Source organism: Castor canadensis, chromosome 8, assembly GCF_047511655.1.
Source record: "Castor canadensis chromosome 8, mCasCan1.hap1v2, whole genome shotgun sequence".
Classification (NCBI taxonomy): domain Eukaryota; kingdom Metazoa; phylum Chordata; class Mammalia; order Rodentia; family Castoridae; genus Castor; species Castor canadensis.
Genome location: NC_133393.1, coordinates 41,913,693 through 41,928,263, shown reverse-complemented (window position 1 = coordinate 41,928,263; position 14,571 = coordinate 41,913,693). Strand labels below are relative to the sequence as shown.

At 41.5% G+C, this 14,571-nt stretch overlaps 1 protein-coding gene across 7 annotated transcripts in view; it reads left to right on the top strand.

Annotated features, from left to right (window-relative positions):
- Phactr1 (phosphatase and actin regulator 1) overlaps positions 1–14,571 on the top strand; it is a 535,805-nt gene that overhangs the window by 312,302 nt on the left and 208,932 nt on the right. For all 7 annotated transcript variants that reach the window (XM_074082893.1, XM_074082891.1, XM_074082892.1 and 4 more), the window contains one exon: positions 13,474–13,638. In XM_074082893.1, coding sequence (XP_073938994.1) covers positions 13,474–13,638 — 165 coding nt within the window. The remainder of the gene's footprint in view (positions 1–13,473; positions 13,639–14,571) is intronic.

The window sequence follows — 14,571 nt, the reverse complement described above, 5'->3', positions numbered from 1 at the left end:
CAGGGGTTTGAACTCAGGGCCTGGCACTTGTTAGGCAGGAGCTTTACCTCTTGAGCCATGCCTCGAGCCCTGTTTTTGCCTTTGTTATCACTCAGATAGTCTCGTGGTTTTGCCCAAGCATGCCTGGGCCGTAACCCTCCTACCTGTACCTCCTGCGTAGCAAAGATGACAGGTGCATGTCACCATGCCTGGCGACTGCAGAGGTCTTGAAGAGCAGAATAGGGAGGTGGCAGGGCACGTAGATACTGGAACCAGAAAGGTGCTTGGTTGTTTCCAGGCATACATGGGTGAAAGTAAAGACTTTCTTTTCCTGTTAAAATAAATTCAGGGCAGTCTGGAAGAATCTGTGACTATTGATACTCTTTTTAAATTTGGAACTTGAATTCTGAAGCTTTTGCTTTAAATAATGACCTTTAGGATTAATTTTTCCCACAGGGCCAGGAGTTCCTATCTTCTTTCACCAGGCATGTGCTTTGCACACCTGTATCTAATTCCTCTAAAATGAAATACTATTTGCTTTTCAGGGTGGTTGGTTTTTTGTGGTTTCTGTTTTAGGATTTTCAAGAATAGGAACTTCCTCAAGACCTTGATCCCATACCTATTCATGCTTAGCAAATGTTTGCTAAGTCAGCAATTGGAGCCTGTTTGCACTCATAGACCTTGGTACCTCTGTCCCTTAGTATTCATAGGGGATTGGTTCTAGAACCCAGGGATGTTAAATCCTTGAATACTCAAGTTCTCCTTCTGTATACTGTCAGTCATCTCTAGATGCTGTATTATATACCAAATACAATGTAAATAGATGTCATGCTGTATTGCTTAGGGAATAATGTGTTGAAAAAGGTCTACACCTGTTAAGTACAGATGCAGTGTTTTTGAATACTTTCAATTCAAGGTTGGTTGAATCCTCAGATTTGACACCTATAGATAGAGAGAGACAACTGCACTTCCTGAAAGTGCTCAAAGTGACAGATATGAGGACACAGTCATGGCATCAGCCTATTCCTTGTGACTCCCTTTTCTTCTTCCCTTAACCCGATGCCTTATCATCCAGTGCTTAGAAATTTTGGGAAAGAGGACTGGGGATGTAGCTCAGTTGTAGCGCACTTGCTTACTATGTGAGGCCCTGGATTTTATCCCCAGCACCACAAATAACAAAGATAATAATTATAATAATAAATTTTGGACAGGGAGAAAGGGCCTAGCTCAAGTAGAGCCAATTTACTTAAGTCTTATTATGTAACCCAAAGAAAAACTGTAAAGATGCAATTTAAATTAAAATACACTACTGCTGGACAAGCTGGGAAAAATGATTGACAGATTGTCAGCCCAATTCTGTCAGTTCCACTTGATCAGTGTGGAACTGAGTCCCTTGTGGGACTGTGTGGCTCAGGTAGTCTCTGTGAGGCTCTGCAGTGCATCCTACTGGGTAGTCATTAGCTGTGCAAAGACATTGGCTGCCTCCACCCTTGTACAGTCAAATGGGATTCAAGTGGAACCCAGAGTGATAACCATAGAGCCACAGGTATAAGCAATTGATAACTGAAATTTGGAGTCAGGTAATATTTAATTTGCATGCACTAAATTCCACTTATAGTAGGGTTTTTTATATGTGCTCATATAATGATTTATAGGTGTAATCAGAGAGGTGGTTATTGTTGCCTCCATTTTTCATAAAGAAAATGCAGTTCTGAGAGGTTAATGAATTGTCACAGAACTACCTGATGGCGGGCATGTACTCTGACCTTGATGTTCAGACTGCATATTCTAAGTTCTGAGGGCAATATATTTGGTGACTAGGACACATAAATTGAAAAATAAGAAAAAAGCGGGATGTGTTGGCACATACCTATAATCCCAGCACTCTGGAGGCTGAAACAGGAGGATTGCAAGTTCAAGGCCAGCCTGGGCTACATAGTAAGTTCGAATCCAGCCAGACCAAAACTGTAGTGAGTCCCTGTTTCCAACCAATAAAAAATTTAAAAATAAAATAAAAATAAGAATTTAAAAATAAGCACTAAGTTGAAGGTAAATTCAGAACTTCCTTTGGGACCAACGTAAGCAATGACTTTTTCTGTTGACGGTGCTTTAAATTTTAACATTTTTCATGCAGAATAATTAAAGGTCCCTAAAGAGATTAACAGGACAAAAAAAAAAAAGACATCTACCTCTGAAAAAGAACTAATAGAACTCACTTTCTGTGTTCTGAGACAAGAGAAATAGAGAATTTCTGTAAAAAGTCTCAACAAAGACATAAGCAGGGTTTCTTACTTTCTGAGTAATAGTCAAAGCAGGCCCAAGTTAGAGCTATTGATAGTAACTAAAATATACACACATGGAAAAGGAAGAAAAGAAAACAAGGATATTTTAGTAAGGATCAACACCCTTGCAGAAATATTCTTCCCAGAAGTACTATTTGGATTTTACATAGTCACTACATAAATAACAAATGGCACTGAAAAAATGGTCTGGGAGCTAATAGGAGCCCCACAAGGAAACTGTAATGTCATCGAAGAAAGAAGTTAGGACTCTGAGTTTAAAAGGCAGGAGACCCAATAAAAGGTTCTGAAGTGGAATGCGAGGTTTTATATGGTTCTACCAGCATCCTGCAGTCCAGAAGTCACTGCGTGGCTAATGGCATAAAACCTTGGAATGAGCTCAAGGAAAATGAAATGCCTAGGAGAGGCTTAACCTTGACAGTGTTAATGGAGGGGAAGACTTTTCAAAGGGTTGAACCAGACAGCAGGGCCTTGAGCATTCTCAGGTCATCCATGAGATGAGGTGTGAGTGATGACCAACATTCTCTGACTCAGAAATCCTAGGCTACCTTAACTCCCTGTGAGTGTTGGCACATTCTGGGCAAGTCCCTTGACACCCTTGTGTCTCCTTTTCTGCAACTGTGGAATGGAGCAAAAAGACATATAACTCAGCATTTGTCATGTTGTGTTCCAGAGAACATAGTTTAGGAGAACCTCACGGTGTCTCCTTGGTTGGGAAACACCAAGCAGCCATATTTGTGATTAAGTTTGGGGAGCAAAGGATAAAACAATTTAAAAAGGTTTATTGCAGAACTTCCAGAGCCTGAAAAAGGATAAATTGTAACGTGATTCTTGCGAAAATAGCATTTATTCATAATCGAAGAGAAATAAAATTAGGAAAATTTACACCTACACCAGTGCGCTTTGAAGATCTAGTGAGATAGAGGAAAACATACATGGAAAGAATAAAGACTCATGAACATTGGGCATTTTAAGAGAATTCCCAGCATCCTTTTAGGAAAGGACACTGATGGGGGTAAAGAGGGTTGAAATACGCTACACACACCTGAAGACAACCGAATGAAACCCCATGACTATCTAACTTTCTCCCACTGGGTCTCATCTCTTAAAGGTTCCACCACCTCCCTCCCGATAGCAACATCAGCTGGTGACTAAGCCTTGAAAATATGGCTTTGGGGGACAATTGAGATTCTGACTAAAACACTTATTAGTCATTACAAGTGAGTATTAGCCTCATTTTGCAGAGAGGAAGCTGATGGAAATTTTCTGACTCCAACATTGAATTCACTAGAGCCCATTTGGCTGCAAGTATGAAGAAATTAATCCATCCTAACCTAAGTAAAGAAGAGAATTTATTGACTCAGGTAAGAAAAATGTCCAGGGTTTTAATGATTTCAGGCATAGCTGAATCTAGGGCTCCAAGTGGTATAGTGAGGTGAAGTCACTGTTTCACTCGAGTCGTCCTCGTCTCTCTTTTCCTCTGCCTTGGCTCAGTTCTTAGCCAGCCTCTCCCCTCAAAGTGGCAGAAGACTTACCAGTAGCTCTGGAGCTCTGGACAAGACCTGGGAAACTATGCCCTGAGAGCCAGCTGCCTGTTTTTGTAAATAAAGTTTTATTGGTGCATAGTCATGCTCATTTGTATAGGTTTGTCTATGGCTGTTTTCAAGGGACCTTAACAGACAAAGCTGAGCATTTACAGTGGAGACTGTGTGGGCCACAAAACCTATGGTGTTTACCATCTGGTTTAATGCAAAGAATTTGTTTTTCCTTTGTGGGAGAGGGTACTGAGGAGGGGGGTGAAGAGGCTAAAAGCATGTTACTTACATATGTATGGAGATAGCATAAATAAACACACTAAATATTGTTTTTGAAAGGAGGGAGGAGGAAGGAGTTTAAGGAATATAATAAAGAGCTGAACTCGCTCTAAATATGCTGGATGCCTACATAGAATTTTCACGTGAAACCCCCTTTGTACTATAAATGAATTCTAAATTTAAAAAATATTCTGACCTCTACAGGAGAAGCCAGGGTTTGTTGTGGTTTGATCAAAAACTGAAAGGGAGTTAAGTAAACCTGAAGTTATTAAAATAAGCATAAAGTTATTTAAATAAATCTGAAGTTTATTTAACTGCAAGAACACTACTAGACCCTGGAGTCAGAAGTATTTAAGAGTCCACACTATTTGAAGATAGTTGCTTTGGATTAACACAAGATTTTTAAGTTCATTTATAATTTAAATAAGCAAGTTCTTTTCCCACTATAAATATATTCTGTGGATTAATTGAGTATAGAATGTTTACTAAGCTTCGGTACGCATTACATGCGTTAGTGGTTGAAGATTAGATTCCTGGGAGGTGAAACAAGCATTTTGTACTGAATATCTCAGGGGAAACTTTACTACTAACATTTAATATCTCAGTAAGTACAGCATAGTGTTTATATCATTTTAAATTTAAATAGAACCTTTTCCCCCTATCCATCCATCAGCAGTGCTCTTTGTTTGCTGACTGAGTGGTCATAGAATAGCAATGTTCTCATCCTTCCAATGTGGCATTTAGGAATTATAAACTAGCTGACATAATAGGATATGTCTTCTCAAAGCTTATAGGTTGTCATTATGACCTCGAAATTATTTTAATATTAAGCAGGACTGAGGAAATGCTTGTACGTTATAGCTCCTGCTTTGACTAGACTTAGAGCCTGTCCACAGCCTATCAATAGTGCCAAGGAAATCTAGAATTGAGTCTCATTGTCCAGCCTAGCTGGATGGTTCTTCCTGAGTGAATCACTGGGGAATGCATTTGCTCACCTCTAGTGTCCGGATTGAGGTCAATTTTTGAAGCCTCGGAGCTGGGACAAGTGAGTCCTAAGGAAAATTAGGGACTGCCTGCCACCTGCCAGAGGCCAGAAAGAATCACACCTATCAGAAGCTACCAGGTGGTAGATCTGAACCTACATCCTCCTGGTTTCAAAACTAACAGTCTTTTCAAGATACACAATGTATTGCATTGTCTAAATGGAGCAGATTTGGGCCTATCCCAGTCTCAGTTGGCCCCTGCTGGGTTTCTCATTGTAGACAATGTCCTACTGGTTTCTACCTCCCTGATAACCTCTGGCAGGTATCCCTCAGTGCACTTACAGACGTGTACATATATAGTGTGCTGTTTTAGAGTAAGACTGCACCTCTTTTCTCTTGCTAGAGTAAGATCCATTTATATTGACATCTGTTTTGTAAGCTTTTCACGAAAGGAAGCTTACTTTCTCCCCCATCCCAAAGCCCTGCTATTATTTGGTCAACATTACAGAGATTCGAAGAGCCAGACACAGCAGGGAGATATTCTTGAAATAGAAAAGTCTTAATTACAAGTATATGCTTCTTTTCTTCTGAGAAGTTACTTCTTCCTGTTTATTAACTCCTCCTCAGTTTCCACAAGTGTCAAATGGCCGTAATGTATGACACCGCCTCACAGAGTAACGTGAGGACTGCCCACAGTGTCTGACACAGACTGAGTGTCGTAAAAAATGGTAGCCGTTAACTTATTCTGTCTCTATCATCGATTTCATTGCCATCATCATTGTCATTGTCATCATGTTAGCCAGCTTTCTGTTACTATGGCAGACACATAAGATAAATCACCTTATAATGAGGATAGGTTTGTTTTGGCTCATGGATTCAAAGGTTTCAGTCTGTGGTCAAGCTGGGGCCCTATGGTGAGGCAGCACATTGTGCAGAGGTATGATATGGAGGAAACCTGTTCACTTCATGGAAGGGAGAGAGAGGAGAAAGAAGGGACAGAACCACAATATCCCCTTCAAGGACATGCCACCCAGTGACCTCACTTCCTCCCACTAGGCCCTGCCTCTTAAAGGTTCTGCCACTTCCCAGTAGTACCACAGGCTGGAGACCGTGGGCCTTTGGGGGGACATTGAAGACCCAAGCCATCACAGGTGCCAACAGTATTGTTGTCGTCATCACCACAGTCATTGTCATCCACAGCAATGCCTGAGGAATCTCACTGACCTATTTAGCATGTCCTCTTCAGGTCTGGATCTGGGTCCTCCAAAATTCCTAGGAGCACTTGCACATGGGGCCAGCTATGTTGGAGCCCCAAATGTTCTGCTCCTTCTGTCCCTCTCCAGCTAGACATTAGGTAGCACAGACATGTGGCTTCCATCTTTCCCCTGGCTCAGTGGGAGACCATACAACTAACCCTCTCCAGGCCAACAGTCACTGCTGTTCTTGGAGAAGGCTATGGAAAGTGAAGTCATCAAGAAATACAATGGTAAGAGTGTCAGGTGATGTACCTCTTGCCCACTCCTGTAGTTGCAGGTCTCCAGAGCTCCCCAGGGGTGACCCCAGGCACCAGGAGGGTGGGTTTAGAGCACCAGTAGGCACAGACACTTTGGTTCAAGGTGACCCAAATTATTCACAAGTCAAATATTATCTTTCCTATATTTCTAAAGAAAAAAAAAAAGCATCTCTCAACCATTTCCCCCCAAAGACAAAACCAAACCCAGTCATAATATAAGGGAGCCCTGACTGTCTAGTCTCTTAAATAAGAGTATTCTCTTTGGTGCCAGTGCTGGAAAGCCCCCAGGAGACTCCTGACCCAGGCCTCTCTTGCCCCCTCAGCTCTGACTCAGCTGAGCTGCCCAGCTTCCCACCTCTTGATTCAGCATTCTCCTTCCTGGCAGTGGATTCATGTCTAAAGTGAGTGTTTTCTATAAACACTAACTTTCTCCCCTCGCAGCTACACAAAGAGACCATCTTTGGGATTGAGAACAGAGGGTTTAAGCAAAGCATCCTTCATGTGATCCATGTCAAAAAGAGGCTGTTTTCAAAAACGCCTCTGACCCACATTCCTTCTCTTCTGCTTGCTTTTGTCCCATTCTCTCTTACGATCCTATGCTGGGAGACTACTTGATTCTTAGCCCTGTTTTGGTTTTCTTCCTTTTCAAACTGTAATCACAAGTTGGCCTCCTGCCTCCCTCTTCAGCCTTCCAGTTTCATTTATCTTATGGCAAAGCAGTCAGATTGCGTGCCAGCTTCTGCCATCAGAAGAACTGCTGAAAAATGTAATATGAGTGATTAAAACATAAGTCAATGCAACCTAATGCAATCCACTCTGCTCTGTAATATACTTCACTTAAGGGCTAAACATCTTGAATTTAATAATACACTTATTAAGGATTCATTTAACTAGAGTTATAATTATGTCTTTATAATGCTGTCTCTGCTCCTTGCCACTCTAGGTTTTATAAAGACACTCCTAATTGATTATAATTATTTTAATGTGGCAATTTCAGAATAATTTTTATCCATTTCTTAGAGATGTAGTTGTAAAGCACCTTTGGTCCTAGGAGTGTATTTTTCTTTTCTTTTTTTTTAGGGAGCAGGGGGAGTGGTACTGGGGATTGAATTTAGGGTCTTGCACTTCCCAGCCAAGTACTTTACCACTTGAGCCAGGCCCTCAATGCTTTTGCTTTTGTCTTCTCAGATAGGTCTTGAATTTTTGCCTGGACTGGCTCAAACCGAGATCCTCCTGCCTTGAGTACCTAGGACCACAGGCATGTGCCACTGTGCCTAGCTTTGCATCTTTCTTGAGCCAATAGTAGTACTTATTCTCATGCCTCTCAACATGCAGGCAAAAGAGCTGAAGCAAAAGCAGTCATTTATTCATTTAATAAGCCATAATTGAGTGCAACCAGGAAAAGCAAACTCAGCATCAATTCCGAATAATTCCTTCCTCCATTTTTTTTTTAAGGATTCGGCACCTAATCTCTTTTTAACCCTTAGGAGATGTTTAACAAGTAGGGTTACTTGTTAAATTTTGCCTTTTGTATCTAATGTCATTTTAGAAATCAAAGGAAGACAGAAATTTTTTCAAGCAAATGTAGATACCCAAACAATACTCAATTGTTTTTGAGTAATTTCAGTGGCTCCATAGCCACCTTCAGCCCACTGGGATGAAGAGACCCCAGGATGAGCTGCTGTGACAGGGAGTACTTTGTTTCAGCTGCAGTGATTGAGAAGTACTAGAAGATATTTCTAAGCAGGTCACTCAGATCAAGGTCCCTAAAGGTCAAGGCAGGAACTTAGAAGTTTCTAGTGTAAGCTGTGGGAAGCCATTGAAAGTTTCTGGGTTGCAGACTTCTGGGATATAATCTAGTAACAGTATGAAGCAGAGGACTGAAGGCAAGAGACTTGGGAACGGAAGGCTTGGGAGCATAGGTCTGGAGACATGTGAAATCTGAGCAAGCCACAAGAGCACTGTAAATGAAGGCGAGAGATGAGGCCAAGCTGTGGATTTGAAAGAGAAAGTGGGCTGTGTGTGTGTTGATGTAACTTCCCTTCTGAACTCAGACCCTTGTGGCTCCCACAGTTGTCACTAGTTATGTGGCTGGATCAGTCAGCTTTCCACTGCTGTAGCAAATACCTGAAGCAATCAACTTACAAGGAGAAAAGGGTTATTTGGTCTCCACAGTTTTTGGAGTTCCAGTCCACGATCTGACAGACCTATTGCTTTCAGGCCTCTCTTGGTGAGGCAGTGCATAATGGTGGGAGTGCACAGTGCTTCACCTTATGGGCAGGATACCAAAGAGAGGAAGAGGAAGGGACTGTCTTTCAATGCCCTTCAATTGCATGCCCCCAGTGGCCTGAAGACCTCCATCTAGGCCCCTCCTCTTAAAGATGCCACCACCTTGCAATAGAACCATGGGGAACCACTGGGAGCCACAGATGGGAGTGGCTCTACCCAGCTGCTGTCATTGAAGCAGCACCAAATCAAGCAACTAATACCATCTGAAAACAATCAGGTCCAATTTCAGTGTGGCTCCAGAGCTGTTTGTCCTATTTGGGTTCCTTCTCCTTTTTTCTTTTAAATTATATTTGGGTTTTGTAATTTTTCAAATGTTACTGTTCTTTTCAGCCACTGTACAACGCAAACTTACTGAAAACCTCCAGAATCTTATCTTCTTCCTCTGCCCCTAATAATCCATTTTACCCATTGCTGCTGGGTTAATCTCCCTGAGGCCACATATGATCTGTGCCATTTGTAGTCAAAAACACAGTTCAGACTTTCAATCATGCAGCATACAGTTATCTGATAATTGTACGTCCCTGTGTCCTTTCATCTTGCCTGTCTTCTCCTTCCTAGGTATTCAGTTTTCCACATTTCTGAACCTCTTTCCAACATCTTCCTTCTTTCACCCTCTACTGGATTCTGCAAATCAGATTAAAACTACACCCCTTACCCCACCCAGCAAATCTCCTCTTTGTAGTTCTCTGTGACCTTGGCAAAAAGGTCACTTTATCTGGCCCTTAACTTGAGCTACTTTTCTATTCCACTTTATTACCAAAGGTTTTTTTTTTAATTTTTAATTTTAAAAATTTTTAATTTCACCTAAGTCATGAAAACCAAGACCTTAACATCTGACTGTATTTCATCTTTTCTCTCTGTCTTCTGTCAATGCCTTAGCTGGGTCCTAGTTAATATGATTACAGTAGCCTTCTTATTGTGCTGTCCCTCTCATTTCTTTATATTCCAATTCAACTGCCCTTGGCTGCCACAGCCATATTCCTGAGACAGGTCTGATTGCTTCCTGATTTGTTAGTGAGGTTTCCATTGCTGTAACAATTACCAGAGATAAATCACCTTAAAAAGAGAAAACATTTTATATTGGCTTGTAGTTTCAGAGGTTTCACTGTATGGTCAGCTGCCCCCTTGCTTTGCCCAAGGCCAGACACACATCATGGTGGAAAGTACATGGTGGAGCAAAGTTGCTCACTTCATGAAAGCCAGGAAGGAGAGAGAGAGAGAGAGAGAGAGAGAGAGAGAGGGAGTGGGAGAGGGAGAGAAATATACAAGAAGGGACTGGGGACAAGGTATATCTTCCCAGGGCACACACCCCACCCCCAGTGACCTACTTCTCCAACTGGGCCCCACCTCCTAATTTCCAGCATCTCCCAATAGTGCCGTAAAATCATGAATTCATTAATAATTTAATCCACTGATGAAGTCAGAGCCCTCATGATTCAGTCACTTCCCAAAAGCCCCACTTCTGATCATTGCTGCCTTGGGAACCAAGCCATCAGCATGTGAGCCTTTTGGGCAGCACGTCATTTCCAAACCATGACACCAATCATGCACCTTCTTAAACAAGCTGACCTTCATCAGCTATTTAAAATCAAACCTCTGCACCAGGGACTCTTGATCGCCTTTACCGGATTCCACTGTTTCTTTTGGGATTTTTCTGCCAAACTTGTATCTTCTGGCACCCTCTATACTTTTCTTATTATCTCGAGGTGTAAGCTTCACAAGTCATTATCTTCATACATTTTGTGTACTGATGCTAACTCAGCATCTAATAAAAAGTGAGTACTTGATATTTACTTGTTGAGTATAATGTCAATTTCCCATTTTCAAATTCTCATCCTTTTCCCTGTGCTTATAAGATAAAACTCAATGGCCTAATAAAATCTGTCCAAAGCTGGCTCCAGACTTCTCCAGCCATGAGTTTTGTATTTCCCTTCATGTTACTCAGGCACTAGGTCCCTTGGAGTTCATAGATATGTCATGCTTTCAGCCCTCTTAGGTCTGTTTCTCATGTTAGGGATCCATTTCCTCCTCTTCCCTTTGTGAAGATCCCCTCCCCTTTCAAATCTCAGCCAAACGTGAGTTCCCTCTGTGCCCAGAAGTAGAATTAGTCACCGTCTCCGTTCATCTCCATTGTCCTTTACCTCCATGGTCCTGTTGTAGTGTTTTATACTCTGACTCATCTCTTCCGCATACCCTTGTGCTCATGACCACATCCAATTTGTTCTTCCCACAAATGATCACAGTGTCTGATGCAGTACTAACTGATCACTTAATCAAATGATAGGAAGAACTATCAGTGCATCGAACCATGTACAGACAGAGATTTCCCATCTTGCCATGGTGTGACTTGAGAGTTTCAACTTTTCAGTGGTGGGAAGGTGATATGTATTCAGTAGAAACTGTGCTTTGAAATTTGAATTTGGATCTTTCCTGGGCTGGTGATAAGCAGTTGGATCCTTTCTCAGCTGCTGGGCAATGGCAGCTCTGCAGCAGACAAGGGAGAACCACCAGTGCTCTGCAGTGTGCTATGTGGTTCTACAGTGTGTGGTAGGTTGGGTGAAGTCAATGTATTTATCATGATGTAACACCATCCTAAGTCTAGGAGCATCAATATTCAAAAGTTGAAGGGCCATTTTTATTACAAAATGTTCAAATCTTTGCTGCACTCACCCCCAAACCTAGGCTTCCTTTGTGCTCTTTGTCTAGATGAATAAAGGGTTCCATTCTGCTAAAGTGGATCTGGCTGGGAATTGGCTGGGATCTGCCTCCCGTCCTTCAGGTCACTCAGTCAGCCATAAGTCCTATGAATAGACTTTGATTCTGACATACCTCCCAAATCCATCTACTTCCCTTCAGTTTTGCTGTCAGGAGGCTTTGCCAATTTTTTTTTGTCATCTGTCACCAATATAACTGCCATAGCATGCTGTCTGGCATCTGGTCAAGGTCTATATTTTTAGGACGAAGGGATCCTAAGTTAAAAGCATGTTCAGACCACAGTGGGCAAACTTTTAGCCCACAAGATCTAGCTCTCATGGCCTGCAAATGGTGACAAGTAGGAGACTTTTCTGAGGGATGATGATTGATGCCAGACATGGTGGCTTGGGTTTGTCATAGCATTCAATGTAATTTTGTTTTCTGGAAAGTTGAGTTCTTCTACTCCTTTGATTCTGCCAAGGAAGTTTTTTCTCTGATCATTCTTGTTTTAGAAGTTCAATATGGGGTATATTTAACTCACTACAGTGTGAAAATATTCTGTAATTGGAAAAGAGTTTGTTTTATGCCATGTAGTAAAAATTGATGAAGGTTTTTAAAGTGATGGACCTTTCTTAAAGGCCACAACCCTTCTTTAAGAAAGGTTGAAAGTCTTAAAACCTTGTGTTAGTCACATCCGTTTCGGTATCAGAATACCTGAGATAATCAACTTATAAAGAGGAAAGTTTATTTTGGGGGTTTCAGTGAATAGTTAGACCTGTTGCTTAGGACTTGTGGTGAGGCAGTACATCATGATGACTGGCATGAAGCTATTTGCCTCATAGCTGTGAGAGCGAAAGGGAGAAAGGAAGAGACAAGAGTCCCGTGATCCCTTCAAGAGCGTGTCTCCAGTGATTTCCACTAGACACCACCTGTCAAAGGTTCCACCACTCCCAGTGGCACTGTGTGCCAGAGACCAAGTCATTAATATGTGGGCCATCGGAGAACATTCCAGATTCAAGCCATAGCAGTCTGAAAACATTCGGTTATTTGAATCATTCAAAATGTTTGCTAAAGATATTCGAAGCTCTTGAATTTCTAAGAATTTTTTAAAGCAAAACTCCAGGAATGAAGACCTGGGGAAATTAAGGCAATTTTAAAATCTAATGAAAGTGTGAGTGATTCTGAAATCACTCAGTAACCCTAAGGTTGCCATTCACTTCACAGAGTCCATTGATTTGTACACATTTGGGTAGAGCTGGGCAGTAAGAAATGGGGAACAGTGGTGGTGGAGACATTGACTTTGGAATAGACTGTGGGTGAATGTTTTCTCCTCCTTTATTCCTCAGCAGCCAGTGTTATAAGGTTACATTTGCAATAACCATAGTTGAGAAATTGCTGGAATGATAGTTACATTGACTCTCATTTGAATCTTCAGCGGGCCTTTCCCTGCCTTGTGAGGGCATCCATTACACGTCAAGAGAATGCTGCCTTCAAAATGCCCCTTCTCGTGCCATTTAAGTGAAGGTTAGGAACTATGGCTGGGGTAGCCAGGCATATTGGCAAATATTAACAAATCAGTTAATCAGGAGGCTGAGATAGGCGGATCACTTGAGCCCTGGAGTTTGGAGCCAGGCTGATTGACATAATGAGGCCCTGTCTCTTTAAACAAACAAACAAACAAACAAACGTGGTTAGGCTGTTTTGCATCTCAGGGTTTGGCTGATTACCACCAACCCTAGAACACATTGGTATAACTTCCATTCCAAAAAGCAAATGGAGCTCAAGTCACATGGTTTCTATTATCTGTAACCATGGAAAACTCTGGCCATCTGTGAGGATCCCATTTTAACACTTTTCCCCCCTCTCTTTATTTCCATTTTTTTCTTGGGGAAAAAAACAAGCTGAGGAAGTGGAGAGGCTGGCAGCGATGCGTTCTGACTCCCTTGTCCCAGGCACCCATACCCCACCCATCCGGAGGAGAAGTAAGTTTGCCAACCTGGGAAGGATTTTCAAGCCTTGGAAATGGAGGAAGAAGAAAAGTGAAAAGTTCAAACACACATCAGCAGGTAGGAAGACTACTTCCTTCATTTCTCATTGGTGTTTTGAATTCATCTCTGAATCTTAATTCATAGAATTTAATTGCCACATGCTGTCTGAACCAAAGGAAAACCTCAAGCCTTGAAATTTTTCCTGTCTTTAATAATTCTTCAATAAGATTGGGTATGGCTTTTATATTCTGTGTTTTGTTATTCTCTCAGGGGAGAGTTTTTTAATTATTGTTTTTTAATTTTAAAACTACCAGTTTTATTTGATCTATAAATAATCTGAACTTGGAACGCTCCCTTTTCTATAATTGAATGCTTTCATTCCAGCATTGACAATCCATTTCTTATTATTCATCCTTATTTTCACTGCTCCAGTAAAAGTCAGCACACAGCAGAAAATGAGTTATGTATGGTTATTGGCAGATAAGAGTAGGTTATTTCATGGAGGAAAAATCTCGAGTAAGTGATTCTTGGACAAGGCAGGGAAACAAAGAATAGAAATGAGTCATCCCTGGAGTGATAACAGTAAGTGTGCAGTTCACAGTTCAGTGGCCAGCCAGGAGACATGGGGAAGGTCAGCACAGCTGGGGGTTGTCAGTCCTAGGTTAGGCTGCCTGGGTTCAAATCCCAGCTCTGATACTTGATAGTTATAGGAGCTTTCTCAGTCTTGTACCTCAGTTTCCTCATTTGCAGAAGTAGGAGTAAGAATTAATACTTTATATGAGTTAATATTTGTGGAGACTTCATGTGGCAAAGTAGGTGGCTGTTTTTAAATAAGTTAGGATGTGGAGAGGGAAATGTATGAGAAAAGACAAAGAGTTGTTATTTCACCTGTTGATTTGAGATGAGATGGTGGAAAAGCTATACAGATTGTTTTTGGTTTTGTCTTAATCTGTTTGGGCTGGCATAACAAAATACCACAAACTGAGTGGCTTAAATAAGATAAATTTATCT